This window comes from Mesoplodon bidens, assembly GCF_964165515.1.
Source record: "Mesoplodon bidens genome assembly, chromosome: 9".
In the NCBI taxonomy this organism is placed as follows: domain Eukaryota; kingdom Metazoa; phylum Chordata; class Mammalia; order Artiodactyla; family Ziphiidae; genus Mesoplodon; species Mesoplodon bidens.
Window position 1 is genome coordinate 9,578,565 of NC_138166.1, and position 18,285 is coordinate 9,596,849.

At 37.2% G+C, this 18,285-nt stretch overlaps 1 protein-coding gene across 1 annotated transcript in view; it reads right to left on the minus strand.

Annotated features, from left to right (window-relative positions):
• The window catches only part of RELN (reelin), a 532,619-nt gene that overhangs the window by 234,158 nt on the left and 280,176 nt on the right, over nt 1-18,285 (minus strand). Inside the window, exon 8 of the mRNA XM_081244879.1 lies at nt 16,920-16,971. Within this exon, the coding sequence (XP_081101005.1) occupies nt 16,920-16,971 (52 nt within the window). The remainder of the gene's footprint in view (nt 1-16,919; nt 16,972-18,285) is intronic.

The window sequence follows — 18,285 nt, forward strand, 5'->3', positions numbered from 1 at the left end:
GTTATATTTATACTAGAAAGGGGAACTATAACCGTAGATCGATGGGACTTAAGGACTTTCGATTTGCCTGAATTGGGTCAAAGTGAAAAGGCATCTGAGAGCCGTGCTGTAGAATATCTGGACTGTATGTATCCTTACCACAGATTAACTTTGGTACTGTTATATAGTCAACAGGGCAATAATTCCCCCATGTTAATTAGAAACTGCCCTTAGATGACTTAGATGGTTACATAATCCAGTCTGCTTTTAGAATAAAAATATCAGAGACAGATTACATGAGTAATTATGGTACATTTTTTATCAGCTAGATAAAGTAATGTGAGGAATAATGATAGCCAGATGAATTATTTTACTTATTAGTAAAGTCATATTATAATGGCCCAGCATAATTAAAAATAAGCAATTTGCAAAGTCATACAAAGTACTCAAAAGCCACATAGAATATCGTCCCCAAGGCACATGTTCTGACCTCTCCATCAGGAATCATTTTCTACTGCATTAAAAAAAAAAGAAAGTTTCTCAAATGTAATGTCTTCTTAATAGTAAGACATTATCTTGTCCTATCAAGTTGATTTATTTTGTGTCTGTTTGAATATTTAACTAGATTAACACACTGTTCTAAGGGAGAAACCCCACTTTTACGTCTAGGAAGAAACCTAATAAAATTGTAACCTTATAGAAAAATGTTACTCTAAATTGTAATGTTATAAAATCTTTGATGATAGGTACATCTTATCATCATATAACCTTATCATCACATAGCCTTAAATAGATCTTATTTAATTTTTCTCATATGAAGGAATTCTATATGGTAATAAATTCAATGCTTGTTAGTATTACTGATAATTCTATATAATTTTTTAAACTTCAGTTTTTAGAGTGAAATTCCCTCTGATATAAGTTATCTTCCAGAGAGAAAGTATGTGTAGGGGTTAGGAGAGTGAATGGTGGGGGCAGGCTGCCAGGTTTGCAATCTGGGCTCTGACACTTTTTAGCTGTATGACCTTGGACAAGTCACTTATCTTTTCTGTGTCTAGTTTCTACATTGGTCAAATGTGAATAATAATAGCAATCACTTCACAGAACTGTTGTGAAGATTAAGGCATTAACGCATTAAAAGTGCCTAGAAAACAAATCTTGGTCCACGTTAAGAGGTTTCAGGTATGATTCGGTATTTTTGTTTCATTTCATAAATTCATTTATCCCAGAAAAAGGAGGAAACATTTGTTTATGGGCTAAATATTAAGTTGAATTACTGCTCATCAAAGAACTTATGGCACATTTTTCCCCCCATCAATTCTTTCGTTTGGGGCTATTTTCCAGCTCTTTAATGGAAACGCTGTAAGTTCAACCTGGAGATGAAAACTGAGACCCAAATGAGTAATCTACCTGTTTGTTAGCATCACTGTAAATGTGTTAGAGGGGAAGAAAGTTGTCTACTTGATAAGAAAAAGAAGGCCCTTTGAGATCAGTATAATGAAATATACTTTATAAGGTCTTTACAATTGCTGGAGTGGAAATTTGATTTTGCAGTTCCTAGCATCCAAAGAAAACAGAAAATCTGATCAAAGTTTTAGTAGTATCCACATAGAAAAGAAAATTCTAGTAACTCAAGAGAACAATTAAGGTTTCTATGAGCAGAGAGGTACTACTCTGTGCATGTCCACTTTATAGATAAGGGCACGGAGGCAAAGAGAGGTTAAGTGATTTACTCTAGACCCAAATGGGATTCAGAATTGGGTAGACCAGAACCCATGCCTTCAACTACTTCACTATACTCCTTCTGGTGCATAAAGCACACTTTTAAAAAAACAGACAAACAGTGCTTCATTTTCACATGGTCAGAACATGTTGGGACAGGCTTTTGTGCTTCTACTCAGGCTCCTGACTTGAGCCAGATGGTCCTTTTTTGGGTAAAACCTAAAGGACTGAACCACCTCTAGCCTCAATATCAGGTTTACTTGGGCATCACTTTCTCTGCAGGTTCCCTGCCCATTCCCCTCCTTTCCCTGCCCCCATAGCCGGTCACCCAAATCTGCAGACCCTCCTCCTGCAAATTTATTGAATCTATGCCTTTATTTTACCTTCACCACCACCTCCTGAGACCATCTCTCACCCAGATCAGTGTGATAACCTCCTATCTAGGCACTCAGAACAAACACAAAAGGTATTGTAAAGAACATTTTTTTGTCATTTGCTTTAAAAATCTATAGAAGGGCATTTAAAAGAGATTTTAAAGAATAGTCGTATTCCAAAGAAGTAAATCCTAACACCTCCCAACTCAGAAAATTTTAATTATGTGGAAAGCATTAACCTGATATATTACAATCAGGATTAAATTTAAGATAACAGTATAATCCACATTTGTATCCTAAATAACACATTCCATAATGTCTTGTAAATCTGTATCTGAAATAATCATTTTACTATAAGGAAACAATTAATATTTACAAATGTAAAACAGTGCCTAGTACTTCTTATTTAAAAATAAAGAAATAAGAAGAATGGTAAAGCTTATTTCTAAAAGGTTGCTTCCTTTTACTGTTAGAGAGACTCATCACGATGATTCTAAGAAATTTTTTTTTGTAATCTCAGTTTGATCTTTGAACCACCTATTCAATTTAAAATTGCAACTAGGGCTTCCCTGGTGGCACAGTTGTTGAGAGTCCGCCTGCCGATGCAGGGGACGCGGGTTCATGCCCCAGTCTGGGAAGATCCCACATGCCGCGGAGCGGCTGGGCCCATGTGACATGGCCGCTGAGCCTGCGCGTCCGGAGCCTGTGCTCCACAACTGGAGAGGTTGCAACAGTGAGAGGCCCGCGTACAGCAAAATAAATAAATAAATAAATAAAATAAAATAAAATTGCAACTAAAATTGGTATCAACTTTTACCCCCAGTTCTATTTAAACAGTATCATCCCTAGTATAATTTAGAAAACAATAGATAAGTAACTTTCCACTTTTTTTACAGGGAGTCAGGCCAAGATGATCAGTCTAACAGTCAATCAATCAATCAGTGAGTCAACCAATTATTTAAAATATTTCTTATTTCTGAGGTACTCAGAAGCCTAGTTATTTTCTCGTGATTCAGTCCCACTTCTCTTGACTTTGGCTGTCATTCAGGAAAAACGAGGAAATGTATACACTTTGAATAGCCTTTCCCACTTAAGAAGTAAAATATCATTTAGAACTGACATTTACATAAGCTGTGTGGTGACCCGTTAGCAGTCCACATGCCTGTTATGTTGGCCGTTCCTTCTGCCGGGCTACGTCTCCGACACAATTCAAGCCTTTGATCAATGGTTACATCCTCAGTGGCTGCCCCCTGGCTGCCTCCAACAAAATGCTACTCCTCATTTGCTGACCCCTGATTAATTTTCTTCATTGCATTCATTATTCCCTGACATTCATTTGTTTGATATTCATCAGCATGTCAGCCCTATCAGAGCAAAGATTTTGATTTGTGAATCCTGTCTCCCCAGTGCCTTGAGAGCTACTTCACACAGAATAGGAGCTCAGTGAATAGTTGTTGAATGAACAAACGAATGAATGAATGAATGAAATTTAGGAAGCACTTTAAACTCTAGGAAGAAAGTCTTTTGGAAATGCAATAATACCATTATTATTATTGTTGTTGTTACTGGCTCTTTTGTAGCATTTCTTTTCAGCAGGATAAGGAAATGGAGGTGATTTATAGCCTCTGTCCACCAGCACAGAGACTGTCACTCTTCTGGGAAAGCTAGAGGGGCAGCACATTTGTTCTCCGATGCTGAGAATTGTTAGGGTAACAACACTGCACGGTTTGGCTGATGCTGCTTTTCTGTTCCTTTACTTAATATCTTTCTCTGATGGCACAACAGGCTACAAGTATAAATTAGCTACAAGTGGATGAATAAAGGTATCAAAGGCAACTACTGTGATATTTCTTGTGGGGCCCCCCTGAACTAAAACAGACAACATCATTACCATATTTTCAGACAAAATGTTTTCCTGGTTAACTCATAGTTCATTCTTGTCACCCAGTTCTAGGATTTAGGACTACAGTGGGAAGACATTTAAGAGATCATGAAGATGTACACTCTCACTTTACAAACAAGTTGTCAGGGGTCCACACAGGCTCCACCACTTCCCCAAGGTTACACGACAAGGCCACTTGGCAGAGAAAGGACGATATGGCCCGACTCCCAATCCAGTGCTCTTTTCCCTTCCCCATTTATATCAACAACAAAAGTTGTTTATCAACAAAAATGAGTCACAAAGACATGGAAATATTCTCAATGAAAAAATACATGGCTTAAAATATCTACATTGAAAAAAATTTTTTCTTATTTTGCATTAATGACTATTATTTACAGGGAATCAGAATACTAGGTGGAGCAGTGTATAGAAAGCTCCATGATTCCTACATATGACTACTGAGATAGGCAAAAGTAATAGAATATTAAATAAAGGGAAGGTGATAGGATGTGATTGGTCTTTGGAAGGGAAGTTGAGGCTTTCCCATGAAAGAAGTGTGAACATGACACTAAGTTTATTATAAGAATGTAAACACATCTTTATCAGTATAACATCTATAAATATAATGCTCAATTCTAACATGTTAGTGTAGACAGTGGACAGGGTAGACAGAAGTGGATTTACCATGAAGCTCATGACGCTTAAGCTGCAGGGCTCTGCACTTGGATGAGCACCTTCCAAGGCTCTGGGAGGAACTCTAGCAATGTGTTCACATGACCATGTTTTATAACATTTGCCACCGATTGAGACGGCTGCCTCCTTTCTTGACTACTGCCTTACCATGTTACCCTCATGCCAGGTGGCGTTGGAGTGGCCATGGCGGCTTTTGGGATCCAGTTAAGGGGAAGTTGAGTTGGAGGTATGTTATGTGTGTGTGATACAGTTACATAGTTATGCAGGTCACTTCTATTCCGTAGTGCAGTCATCCTCAGCGTAGAAAGAGCTTCTAGGAACATGCCTACCACCCACTGTGATGAAGTACCTATGTCATCATGACTCAAGAACAGTGGTAATAAACTGTTCAGTGAGTGACATCAATTCAGAGTTGCTAAGATTGGTCACTGTGCAAGAGAAGTCAAAATGCCCTGCAGTCTTGTAGTTCATACATGAAAGAAATTAAGACAAGAGATTTTTAAAATTTGCTAATGATCCTAAAAACGTACATGATATATCAGTAAGGAATTGTGAAGGTAAGATGTTAAATAAATGAAAAAAAGAAACTCTGATCCACCAAGCTAGAGGCAGAATTATTTTTCTAGTCTCTAAATAAAAATATTATAGAATTGTCATATGCAGAGGCAGTTTAAGAATATGCACTCAAAAGTTGTAAGAAAAGAGTATTTCAGGTAGTGAACAAAGACGTTATGTTATATTTTTGGATTTTGTGATACTTGTGGTATCGTCAACTTCTAAAGATTTGTAATTTGTTGTGATTTCTTTTCTCATTCTAAATAAATATTCAGATTTGTACCTAATTTTGAATGTGTAATTTTGTATTCTTTTCCTTAAAGACAACCTAGCCCTCAACCAAACTGTGTAAGGTTCAAACATGGACCCACAAAACCTAGATCCACCCCTGTACAGAGCATGCCCTGAAGCATGTTCCTGCACATTTCACGAATGTCTTAACTCACATGGGAGCACCAAGGTCCAGATTACATGGTTCACTTTCCACTTTGCTTAACATGGCACATTGAGTGACAAATGTATTGTAATGCAGGACAACAATAAAAAGAGAATGAGAAGATATGATTCTTGAAATTATTTTCCTTCTTTATTACTTCAGGCAGATCTGGCTCACTTAAAATATTCTTAAAAGGAAACTATCACATTACAACTAGATTAGGATGGATGAAATGACTTGTAAGTAATTGTTTGCTTACATAAGAAACATGCCATTCATTTTTGGACTGTGTTGGAGACTACCTGAGTGAACCTCAGGAGCTCAACAAAAGCCAGTGAGAACCTGTACCTTCCCGGACTTACTAAGTGGAGTGTTTCTGTGCAGTGCTGGCTGAGAGGCTCTTAAAGGGCTGTTAGAGTTTATAATGCCAAGAATACACAAGAACATGAACAAGTACCAATTATGTGCTAATCAATGAAGCCCATATTAAGCACACTGAAAACCTGTTCATTGTGCAGTAGCCCATTAACCATAATGTACACGCCCAGAGGAGACCCTAGGGAACTTCCTAGAGTCAGCAAATTTCCCAAAATTCACAAATAAACTTCTTCCTTTCTTCTCATCTCTCTTGGGCGGTTGCCATAAAAATAAACAACTTAAAAAATAGCTTGATTTAGTATAAAATCAAGACTACTTAAAAATAGATATATTAGTCATTAATTCTATTAAGAATTCAAGAGTTACTCCCTTTCTCAAAATAACAGTCATACAAGTCCAAAATCCCTTAAGGTAAGATAAGCTTCAGGATCCAAATTACTTACTTATTTACTTAATTTACAGATTTCAGAAAGGTAACATGGTAAATATACCATATGTTATGCAACATCCCCAGCAAGGTCCGAGGCAATACCCTATAATGAAACATATTAATATTTCTATAGTGAAATACATGAAGATTCACATAAGTAGTATAAATAAAGATTATAAATAGCCTTAAATCATTTCAAGTCAGGTCTGGCTGCCAAATGAATTCAGGTCATGGGAGGCTTTGCCATCACATAAATATTTTTTAAAAAAAGGTTTGTGGGTTTTCCGAGAGTTTTTGTATTGTAATATGGAATTAGAGATTAGGAATTGTGAGCCTGTGTCTCCAGTAGCCCTCTCTATTTCTTTATTTCTTTTTACTTTTATAGTAAAGGGATAAATCAATTGGTTTGAGTCTCCCAAGCCCAGGGTAGTTTTATTCTTATTTGGTTATGCCCTTCTTCACAAAGCCCCAGACTTTTCAAAGTAAATCAGAACAGAAACAATAGAAGAGCTATTGCCTCTTGGGGGTTCGGTAGTGGTTGCCGGGAGCAGGTTCTTTCCTCAAAGCTCTGCCTGAAAAACAAGCTGCCTTTTTAAATGTGGCACAGGGCCACAGAAGGAGAGAAGTGATCTCGCAGAATTTATAGATGGGGAAAAGCACTGCCAGAAATCATGCCTCTAGATAGTGGAGCGGGACCCATAAATACTGAAGGCTCGAGGAGTATCTGGACAGAGCCCTGTTGAGGATTCTTGCAACCCAAGTGCTTCTGCTGCCATTCCTCAAAACTCAGACCTCAGAGACAAGCAGGATGCCCAGAGCTGCATGTAAACAGCAGCATTTGATATAGAAAGATCATAAAGTGATGAAATCGATGTAATCAGGCTACTCAGAACTCCCTGCTAGGACTGGAGCAAATCTTAGCAGAATCAACACATCCTTTCATCTTTTCAAGGTAGATAAATGGAGGACAGGGCCATTAACTAGAGGTTGTAGTGAATGGAAAGAGAGAAAGAGATGAATGGGGAACTTTTAGAGAAGCTTTTAAAAGCCAGACACTGTCACTCCCAGGGGATATTACATGTTACTGTAGGCTAAGGCATTCAACAAAGGGACTTGCCTCATTCTATATAGTGAAAAATGTGATGAGCAACATGAAGATATTGGTATAATAAGCAGTTCTGGCAATTATCTATATTTTTTTTCCCCCAGAGAGATTTTTAAGGACAGTACTACTCACTATGGAGAAAAGGCTCATTGTATCCAAAAGCACTGAGAAACACAGTAAAAGCTTATTTGCCACCGGGCAATTCTTCTTCTTCTAAGTAATTCTGCCACAAGCAAGTCATGGACCATTATTATACAGATGATCAATATTTTGATAGTTTCACAAACTTCTGCTCAAATATTTCACTGGAGGCAGCTGTGCATGTTTATTTTCCAGTAACAACAATGATGTAGAACAATGATTATACTATACTTAGGTTTTTATTTCCTTCATTACCAAGCCGGCCAGAAAAATCCTAAGGGCGTTAGTTCTCTCAGCCCGTGACATCAAAACAACCTACCATAAGTAGAGCAAAATCTTTGTAATATGGCCAGTCTAGAAGTACTACCTAATGCACGGGACCTAAACTGCGACTGCCTGTTTTAAGCAGATAATGCTGTAATTTCCAGGATAACCAGTTTTATATATTTCTTAGTTTTCATGTTTGTTTTATTCCTCTCCTAGTAGAAAAACCTAAACTTGATAAGATTTTATGTACCTGTTCATACTATTTTGTAATGTGGCACATCTGTATAAATCTGTTTCATTAGTTTATAAATTTTGTAAAAACTGTAAGCAAGTTTGTCCTCTAGCTGTGAGTTAGCTTCTTGCCTGGTGTACCCTTTGAAGCCAGTTGTTTTGGTTACTTATTACCCTCATGTACCCCAGGTATCCACAGAGTACTTGGATGCTGTTCTTGGCTGAGCACCAGTCTCCCTGGCTCCTCTGAGGCATTCTAGTAGCTGCTGTCCCCACGTCTAACCCTGCCCACATATCCTGCCATGCAGCACTGCTTCAGGCTCTCATAAAATACAGGCTCAATTCGCCTGGCCTGTGCCTGCACAGAGACAGCCACTCATGCCTTGATGAAGTCCAGAGACCGTAGCCAAAGGGGAAGCAGTCTGATTTGTGGGTAAGAGGCAGGGAAGGAAAAAATGGTTACTGTATCAGATAATGCTTTGTGGCAGCCCAGGCAGGACTGCATCCTGGGGCTTCTCAGTCCCAAATGACAGGGATGGGAATTGTGAGTGAAAGGAGCCCACAGATATTACTTTAATTAAGAACAGTTCCATTCCGCACAAGAGGAAATTCTCGAATTACTCTTGGATCTGTCAAGAGCAAGTGAATTCAATTTTGGTAAAATATGATGACCGAAGTTGAGATAAATCAGTATTTTATTAATAGAAATTGTCGGTTTAGAGAAATCAACATGTCCAAAATCTACGGCTGCCCCAAAAGATCAATTAAGCAATTATTTGAATATGAAAATCCAGAATTTATGTCTATAAATCTGCTTTGCCCACCAAAAAATACCTTTGGGGGGAATTTAGCATATTTTTAAATGAAGAAACATATTTCAAGGATAGCGTTGTAAAAAGGACCATTATATGAAAGTAAAATTTCCATTTTAAGCATCTACTAAAAACTGATATTAAGGATTAAGAGAGGTCAAATAAAGTAACAGTAAAAAAATCCTCACAAATATTCTACATTTATGCCATACATATGCTAAAAACACGCTACCTTGAATGAAACTCAAAAAACCTCTCTCATAAAATATAGAAAAAGAGCCAGGTTTTAAAAGCAACTCTTCTTCCCCTTATGTTTTATATTTATTTTTAAAATGAGGTTACTAGTAATAATTTTTGTTTTGACTTACTTTATTAGCAAACAGGCTATTAGATCTGCAAGGCTTTCCTTCTGAATAAATGTGACAGTATGTGATTTATTGTACTTAATATTTTGCTCCTTAGTCACTTCCTTGGCTGAAATTCCCAAACCTCATTAGGTGACTTCTTTCAGTTTACGGCAGATGGACAATGACCACAGGATATAAAATGAACAGCTGTCCTCCTCCCCTTTGTACCTTTCTCCCTTTCATTCCTATTCTCCATTCCCTCACTTCCAAAATATTTGTATTTTTTCCTTTTTCCTGCCACTCCTATAAGAGAGAAAGTGACCAATTCCCTCCTGCGTTATGGAATGCCATGCCATTTCCAACCAATTTCAGGTGCCCAGCCCTTTGCAAGTTCCCTCCCAAGTCCACAACATGGAGGTTTCATCAGATCTTATGTTGAGAAAAACACAAGGAAGACAAATGCAAAATGTGTCAGGCTTTGCCAGGTTCCCTGCTGAGCAGCCCTCTGTTCCCTGGAGTGGAGGCCATAAACCAAGCCCTAGTGCTCAGGCCTGGCTCATTTTCTAGGAGGACTGATCCCTACCTTTGGCAGCAGGTGTTAAGTAACGTCCCTCTCCACCCCCCAGCAATCTGGAGACTCAGCATTACCATCCTTGTTGCAGTTCGGGCTTTGACCTTGGTCTCAAGGTCTTAGAATGGCCACTGCCTTATTTCCCTGAAGGGAGCCATTGCTCTAACCTTCCTTGTGATGCTGAGTCTCTGGGGCGGTACCACACCTGCTCTTGTCAGTCTCCCTCCCAAATGATAAAGTCCTGCCTTTGGATCTCCCTCTTTCCTGGACTTTCCAACAGGCTGCCCTCTCAACCTCCTCTGTGGTCTGCACCCCTCCGTTTCTTCTCCCACATGGACTTCCCCTCCCCAACCTCCACCTACTTGATAATAAACTCCTGGAAGGCTGGGCAGTTTCTTAGATTTTGCTTTCCCTAAAGTGGATGTATTCACATCCTAAAGATCTGTGATAAAAGAATCCTTGATCAAGAGTCCTTGATTGATAAGAAAGTGAAAACTGCTGGCTCAGACCAGGTTTTAATATTGCCCATGGATTTCATTCAGCACACTCCCTTGCCTCAGCAGTCAAGAAGGGTCTAGTATTGAGCACCAACGTGGAACCTCACTAAATCTCTTTCCCAACCTAAGAATAGAATTCAATTCAGTTCATATCTATTTAGTTCTAGTCATGAGTAAAATTCTGCCTTAAATACAAAGAGGGATCCTTGTACACTCCTTAGTCCTCACGGAACATTTAAGCTATAAAGGGTGAAAGTGGATGTGCATAAATGGCCAGAGTATAAATCAACACAGAGTGAAGTAGGCATCATAAGATAAATACAGAGGAAGTAGGGATTCAGAGATATGAGGGTGTGGCAATGAGATGAGTTTTCATGGAGGAAAGACCATTTAATCTATATCAATTTCTTCTCATCCTATTGTTCACTGTTTTATCCCTTCTACTAGAACAGCCTTCAATAAATATTAGTGAAACATATTTATGAATGAATTATTAATATTTATTTTTAAGCCTCATCAAGATGAGTGACAATGAAATAAATATTTCAAAAGAGAAAGGGTACAGTATCTTTCAAACTGTATTTTAATTCACGTAAAGACAACTCTTTAGTTATCAGTTTCAATAATACAAAGACATAATTAATCTCAACAATCTTTGCCAGAACCTTATACTTAGTAGCATCTTACAATATTTCAGAATATTCCCCTTTATTACGTAAGATAGGACTTAAGAACTTGGGGTGAGGTGGATTTGAAAAATGTATAAAGCTCATATAAACTGGTCTTTTAAATATACATTCCCTAAAAAGGTCAACTCCAGGATGAAGAAGGATAACCTGAATTAAAATCAGTTCCAAACTTTAATTATTAAATAGATAACCCAGAAGTGTTCCATATATAAATATTTCAATTTTTGTGTTAATATAGATTCCTGAAGATCTAAAAATCAAGTAATAAATCTTATTTTAATATCCTTTATATCCAAGAATCTTAAACTCAAAACATGTATTTAACCTTAAAAGCACATGTGTTAAGCTAATTTTACCATTAAAATTTTCTAAACTTCTGTTTTTATTTATGTATGTTTTGAGCTCAAGTCACCAGAGATTTTGTTAGCCTCATACTCAGAGATTCCCGTGTTTTCAAAAGAGTTTTTCACGGCTTCATAATAAATTCCCCAAGGTCTTACTTACTTACCAAGGAAAGTGACTCTTAAAAAAAAAAAGAGAGTCTGATTTAGAAATATATCTCAGGATATTCACAGAGGAAATAAGCAATAATTCCTACCAAGATATAAGAGGGCTCAATTTCTCCTCCTTCTGAATTAGCTGTTCCAAGAGTTGAGGGACAGTTTCTCTACCGAATCAAGTTCTAAGTAATTAAGATGTTTGTGAATCAGGCTTGAGGGAAAAACTTCCCTCATGCTAAATGCAATATAATACCTCTTATAAGTGGCATTTTATTCATTACATCTATTTGAGAAAAAGATCTCTTTTCTTTTACAAAGCAATCTTCCAATTCAGCAATGAATACCTCTAACTTTGTAATTTTCTAGTTTTTATTTTTCAAAATACAAAATGAGTAGCTCTCATTTATCTCAGAGACTCTGTAGCATGTACAGCACGAAGGAGAATAATTCAGGCCTAAGGACATTTTTATATCTTAATCTGTAAATATAAAACATTTATGATATAATGCCTTTCCTCTGTTTGAGGTGATTAAAAACAAACAAAAAAGCAGTGAAAAAAAACCAAAACAAAACTACACAGGACTTCCCTAGCGGTCCAGTGGTTAAGACTCCACGCTTCCAATGCAGGGGGCCTGGGTTCGATTCCTGGTCAGGGAACTAAGATCCCACATACCGCAACTAAGGCTGTGCACCACAACTACTGAGCCTGTGCACTCTAGAGCCCGTGCGCCGCAACTAGAGAAGCCCGCATACCTCAGCGAAGACCCAGTGCAGCCAAAACAAATAAATAAAAAACACACGCACACATACCCACAAAACCCAAAATCTTTAGGATATTTATAAGTAAAACCAAAGAAAAAAGATACTAACTCTATAAATTATGAACAAATAAAAGATTCTAGCTAGTTCAATAATAGCAAACTGATAAACACATGGATATGTATTTTCATCTACTGGCTTCACTAAAAGCATAGTTTATTGGTGATTCTCTGTTTCCTTCTGGGTCATCTTTTCCATTGATTGGGGTCCTCAGATCACCTCCCCCAAATTTCTTGGGGTGAAATGTCTGCATCATACCAATTTAGCACTTGGCTACATAATATTACAGATGTCTCTGTAATAGTTACTTGTCACTCAGGTAAGAAATATTTATGAGCATCTACTAATTTTGAGTCCCTAGGCTAGGGGCTGAGAATAGCATGATGGACAAGACAGAATTACCTCCCATAGCAAACCGTTCTTCACAATGTATGTTTTTAAATGCTTTACTTTCAATCCCCATTTAGCCAATGGATTCTATTAATCTGAAAAAAAGAGCTGGGCTAAATTGAACAAGCATATTACTTGGCAAGTTCTTGTTGAGTGAATCAATGCCGATTTACATTAAGGAAGGGACAAATCCATTCTTAACACAACTTATCTTTCTTAAGGAAGATCACACACACATTAAGAATTAATTTCATTGTATTTCTCTATTGCTCAAGAGAGAAAGAGGTCCTTTTTCTGACCTCTATTTCCTACTTAAAACTCCCAGCTGATGCAGATTAGCTCTTCAGATGGACACAGATACTGTGACATTGCTCACAGCCACCCCAGGCACTCCTCCTGCTCTAGGAGAGCACTCATGTTCCCATTTTAAGCCTTGCTTATGTCACTCTATCTCCTCAACTGGAAAAACTTTGTCCTTTCCACTGACTCATGCTGTTGACTTTCAGGGATTCTCCTCTCTAAGAAGCCTTCCTGAATTGCTGTACTCTGCAGGACCTAACACCGGGGGACCTGTACACACGTCCATCTATGTTTATAACAGTCTGGCCATTCTCTAGACGTTTCATGCTCCATATGCATCCAGAGCCTTCTACCACACCACTAAACACTGTAAAAATGTTGCTTTCTCACTTTTTTGTCTTTCCATAGTTAACGTGGGCTCAGAAAAGCCTAAGCAGACAACAAATAGTCAGTGAAATTTTGTTAGGTGAATAATGGATCCACAGCACTACCAGCACTTCCCTTGGACCAAGGACCCTGCCTGGGAAAACAGAGTTTGGAGGCATCTGTAAGATAGTGGTTGACGAGGGCATCTTCTCAAGTTTTTCTTCCTGTCCCAGAGGAAATCTAAAGGAAATGGGTAAATGCCCCTAAGCTTACAACCATAAATTCCACAACTTGAATCTAATGAATCAAGTGAGGATTGTAGCAGATCGATGCCTCAGCACAGAAATGGATATGAGATCTTTCACTGGAATGGAAAAATGAAAAGTTGTTCTAAGAATATCTTAGGACATCTTTCAAGATGATTTAGCTGTTGGTAACCTAGTACATTTCAACTTGCAGAACTGTGTTTTCAAGATGCTTTAACTTTAAAATTCATTGGGTTAAGATAGTCTGTATATTTATATATGTGTGTGTGTGTGTGTGTGTGTGTATTTAGAAAGAGCTGGGATAGCATTGGTGCTACACATTGGCATGACAGAGTTTATCTGAGACCCTCCTTAGTAATTCAAGACATTTCTATATGGACTATCTTGGATAATGCTTGTGATGAAATTAAAATGTTTATAAGAGCAATATAAAAATACCAAGGCAATAATTTATTCAATTGTGGTTATATAGCCATAATTATGAACATACTTATGATTGAGGCCATAAATAATGACAGAATCCCCTAGAAAATGGTCTATATTACATCTGAATCATCATGATATACAATGAACATTTAACATCCCAGAGGACTCCTTAAGGAGTGACTCTAAATCTGACTGACCATATTTAACCACACTATTTGAATAGATTTGGAAAGTGCCACAAGACACAAATAAATATAAATGTTCAACTGTCTATACACAGTGTTTTTTTTTAACACACTCAGTATAATTTTTGAAGAGAATATAAATTCAGTGGCTACTTGTCTGCGACTGCTACTTTGGGTATTGTGGGGCTTGTAAAGCTCAGGATGAATATACACAATTATGACGTTTCTGGAATTTGTGTACATGCCCCAGTCTAGTCCTCACACCATACATACAAACAGAAGAATACGACTCCAAGTACTCATCATGAGATACACAAAACCATTTCTGGAAAGTTCTGAACACTATGCCTATTTACCATACAATACCATACAGCTAATGGTTTGCCACTACAGTGTTTCTCAGCCACTTTAATACTTCTTAGTTCCCAAGAATTTTTATTCTCAAAAGGCAGTAAGCAAATTCCCCAATGAAGTCGCTAGGCAGTAAATTATAATTTCTTTAACTAAATATTTTGTTTCATTCCCAAACAATGACATGTTAAAATTTCACTTTTTATTCTAAACCTCCCACTCAGAAAAGATTTCTAAGTGTATTTTTTAGTTATAAACTTGACATAACTATCTATCCATCCAACCATCTTTTTGCAACTCTCTGATTCAGTTACTCTTCCAGTCTTCTAACCTGGGATTCAAATCCATGCTTTGTATAATACAAGCAACTCTCTGGCTCACTGAGCTGCAGCCCTCTGGCTTGTGGGGAAATCAAGGATTCTTGCTAAGTCACATTTTTGGGTCTAGTCTCAAGCCTTTGGGCATGGTGCTTGCTCTGGGTTTTGGGTCTCAGGCACCAAACCGTACATTCTCTGATAAACACCCCTACTTGGCCCTCTTTCATCAGCTCTACTGTTGATGGTAGGGTGCTACTGAAAGGTGAGGAAATAAAATCTATGCCAGCTCCACAGTATACTATTTACAAAAATAGATTTTTTTTTTCCTTTAAGGAAGGATAATTTAATTGGTGCTGGATCTCTGCTACCATGACTAAAATTTAAATATAGTAGAATTGTGAGGCATATATTTTAAAGAGGATTCTCTTGTGTTCTTTAATTGCATAAAGATATTATCTGAAATTAATATTCAAATAAATACTCAGAATACAGATAAATAAAAAATCTAGCTTATATTTTATATTAATAGCATAATGAATTTAAACACATTTGTTCTGGTTAAGAACCTCTAAGTTACACTAGCCCGTCATGCTAGAGTTTTAAAAATCTGTTTTTGTTGCACCACAACTTTTTAAAAATGAGCTTTTTTTTCTGATTATAGAAGTATTACATGCTCATTATAGAAAATTTAGGATACACTTGTTAATAGATCAAAATTTAGGATACACTTGTTAATAGATCAAAGAAAATCGTCTTAGCAAAAAACTCATTATTTTGTTTTTGCCAATGCTTTTCTTATGACCACATATGGACTTCTGAATAGTTTGTAAATTGTTATAGGTAATGCTATCAATGTTAGAAGAAGAGTCCAAACCGTAGTCAGGCAGGTTCACATTTTTACTTACAGAAGCTGAAAGGGGGCAACCTGAGGAAAAAGTGACAACTACAATACATGACTTGAAGAAAATTGTTCTTAGGTACAGTCAACCACAGTGGGCTGTGGGAGCACTGATTTGCAGTTAGAACTAGAAGGCTAGTGAGGGAAACAGTCTTTTTGCTAATGGGGGATGCCCAAAGATATGAGGGTGAAGACAGTGGAAAGTGGAGGATGCTTTCTCAGGGGCATGGCTGCTAGCAGTCCTCATGTCATGGGGAGAGGACAGGAGGTTTCCATGTTATGAGACCAAGACCAATAAACTAGCCCCCATCTAGAAAGCAACATCTTTCTTTACCTAGAACATTCCCTTTGGAAACTTGTGTTATTTATTAATATACACCTTTGAAAATTCAAATGGAAAATAATATAATAGACAGCAAAACTATAAACACTTGATCAAAAGATACCTGATTTTACTGAAAGCTTTGGGTAGAAATTTTTAGCTCTAATACAAAGGCACTTAAAAGAAATACTGCCAGATACAGTCATTTTAAAATTATCTGTGTCTGAATTAAACATAGATTATTTACATCAAGTATGAAGCCTTAATTGGTTTCTCTGAGCCACCAATAATTACCTTTTTCACTGCCATTCAGTAAGAATGCAGGAAATTTAACAGATTTCAATCTAAATCTGAGGAAACATTACTCATAAGGTAATTCTGTGTAATATAATAATCCAATACATTCAAAATCCACATGTAAATACCTTTAAGATGTTTCGGATTATTTGGATTATTTTTAAATACCACTGGCTGCCAGAGAGAAGTGAGAACAGGATGTAGTATTTACAATTTTTAAAATTTCACTTCAAAAATGTTTTAAATTATTTACTGCAGTGTTAAGACTTACTCTGCTCTAAATCTAAAAGTATTGGGCACCATAATCCTGCTTATACACTATGATTAAAACAAACACTTCCAAGTTAAATTGCTTAACTGCTAAAAAACTTACCAATGGAAAACTGGAGGACAGAAGCTGTTGTTGTATTAAGGCCTGAGGTAATCTAGAAAAAGGAATATAACAAAATAAGACAAGATAGAAAGAGAGGAGGAGAAAGAGCAGAAGAGTCAGGAGGAGGGAGAGTGTAAAGGATAGAAAGGAACCATAAACAGAGGTTATGTTTATCCAGTGGTTAGCCAACTTCTATCGACGTGTCAGAACACAGATGTATTTCTCTGTGAGATCCTCACTTAGGCACTGCTGGTACATTTCTCAGGGTCCTATCGAAAACCCTTTTATAGTATAATTTACCAGGCACGTAACGCAGTCCCCTCCACACACCCCACCACCTCCCCCCTGTCCTCCTCAACAGACCTGGGGCCCAAGAGAATACCATAAAAAGTGACCAAACAAAAACTGGGACCAAAATTAAGAGCAAATGAGAAGAGTAAGAACGTTTTGAAAAATAAATAGAATTACAACAGGTAGAAGGTGCAGGATATCTTTGGGGGATGATGAAAATGTGATAAAACTGATTGTGGTAATGGTTGCTTAATTTTGTGAATAAAGTAAAAACCTTGAACTGTATACTTTAAATGAATGAAGTGTAGAATATGAAGATTATTTCTCAATAAAACTGTTACTTCCCCCCAAAGTAATCAAATTATGGGCCTAGAAATACTCTTCCAACACATTTCTATTATTTTCCCTTAGTTTCATGAAGAAGCATGTCTAAATAGTTTTCCGCCCTTTAAAAAAAGGAATGGTACCTTATTTAATTTTAAATAAATTAAAATTAAAAAAAATTTTTTTATTAATTAATTCTTTTGTTCATTCATTCATTCTATGGAGTAGTGACTTTGACCCATACCAGCTTAAGTAAGATGGGAAATAAGGTTCTCATTTTCAATGACTCTCTTGTTGGGTTTCTGACCCCATAAGGTAAGGTATAGGATGCCTCCCATGACTGCACCTTATAAAACAAAAAGTGTATAACTGTGTTTTCAACATGGTAGAAGCAGTAGACTTCTTAAATGTCATAATAACATCCTTAGACTTGTCCCTGCACTGTGTTAGCCCCCATGTGATGGAGCCCACAATGCAGAAGAGTCAAGAGATAGCCAGTTCATGAATCGCCATGGGAATTCGTGGACAAACAGTGAGGAAGCATCTTGAAGTGCTAGAATTCAGCTGAGATGTGAATATCAAAAAGTTGAATTGCACTTCCCATTTCTACAACACAATTTGGAAACATGACTGAGCATGTGTTTTAAATATGTGGCTTTAAAGTTCATGAAGAAACAGAAAAGGTAATAGAGGGGAGGGCAAGACAGCCCATTTTGTAAGTTGTCTAGATATCAGTATAGGTATCAGCTCC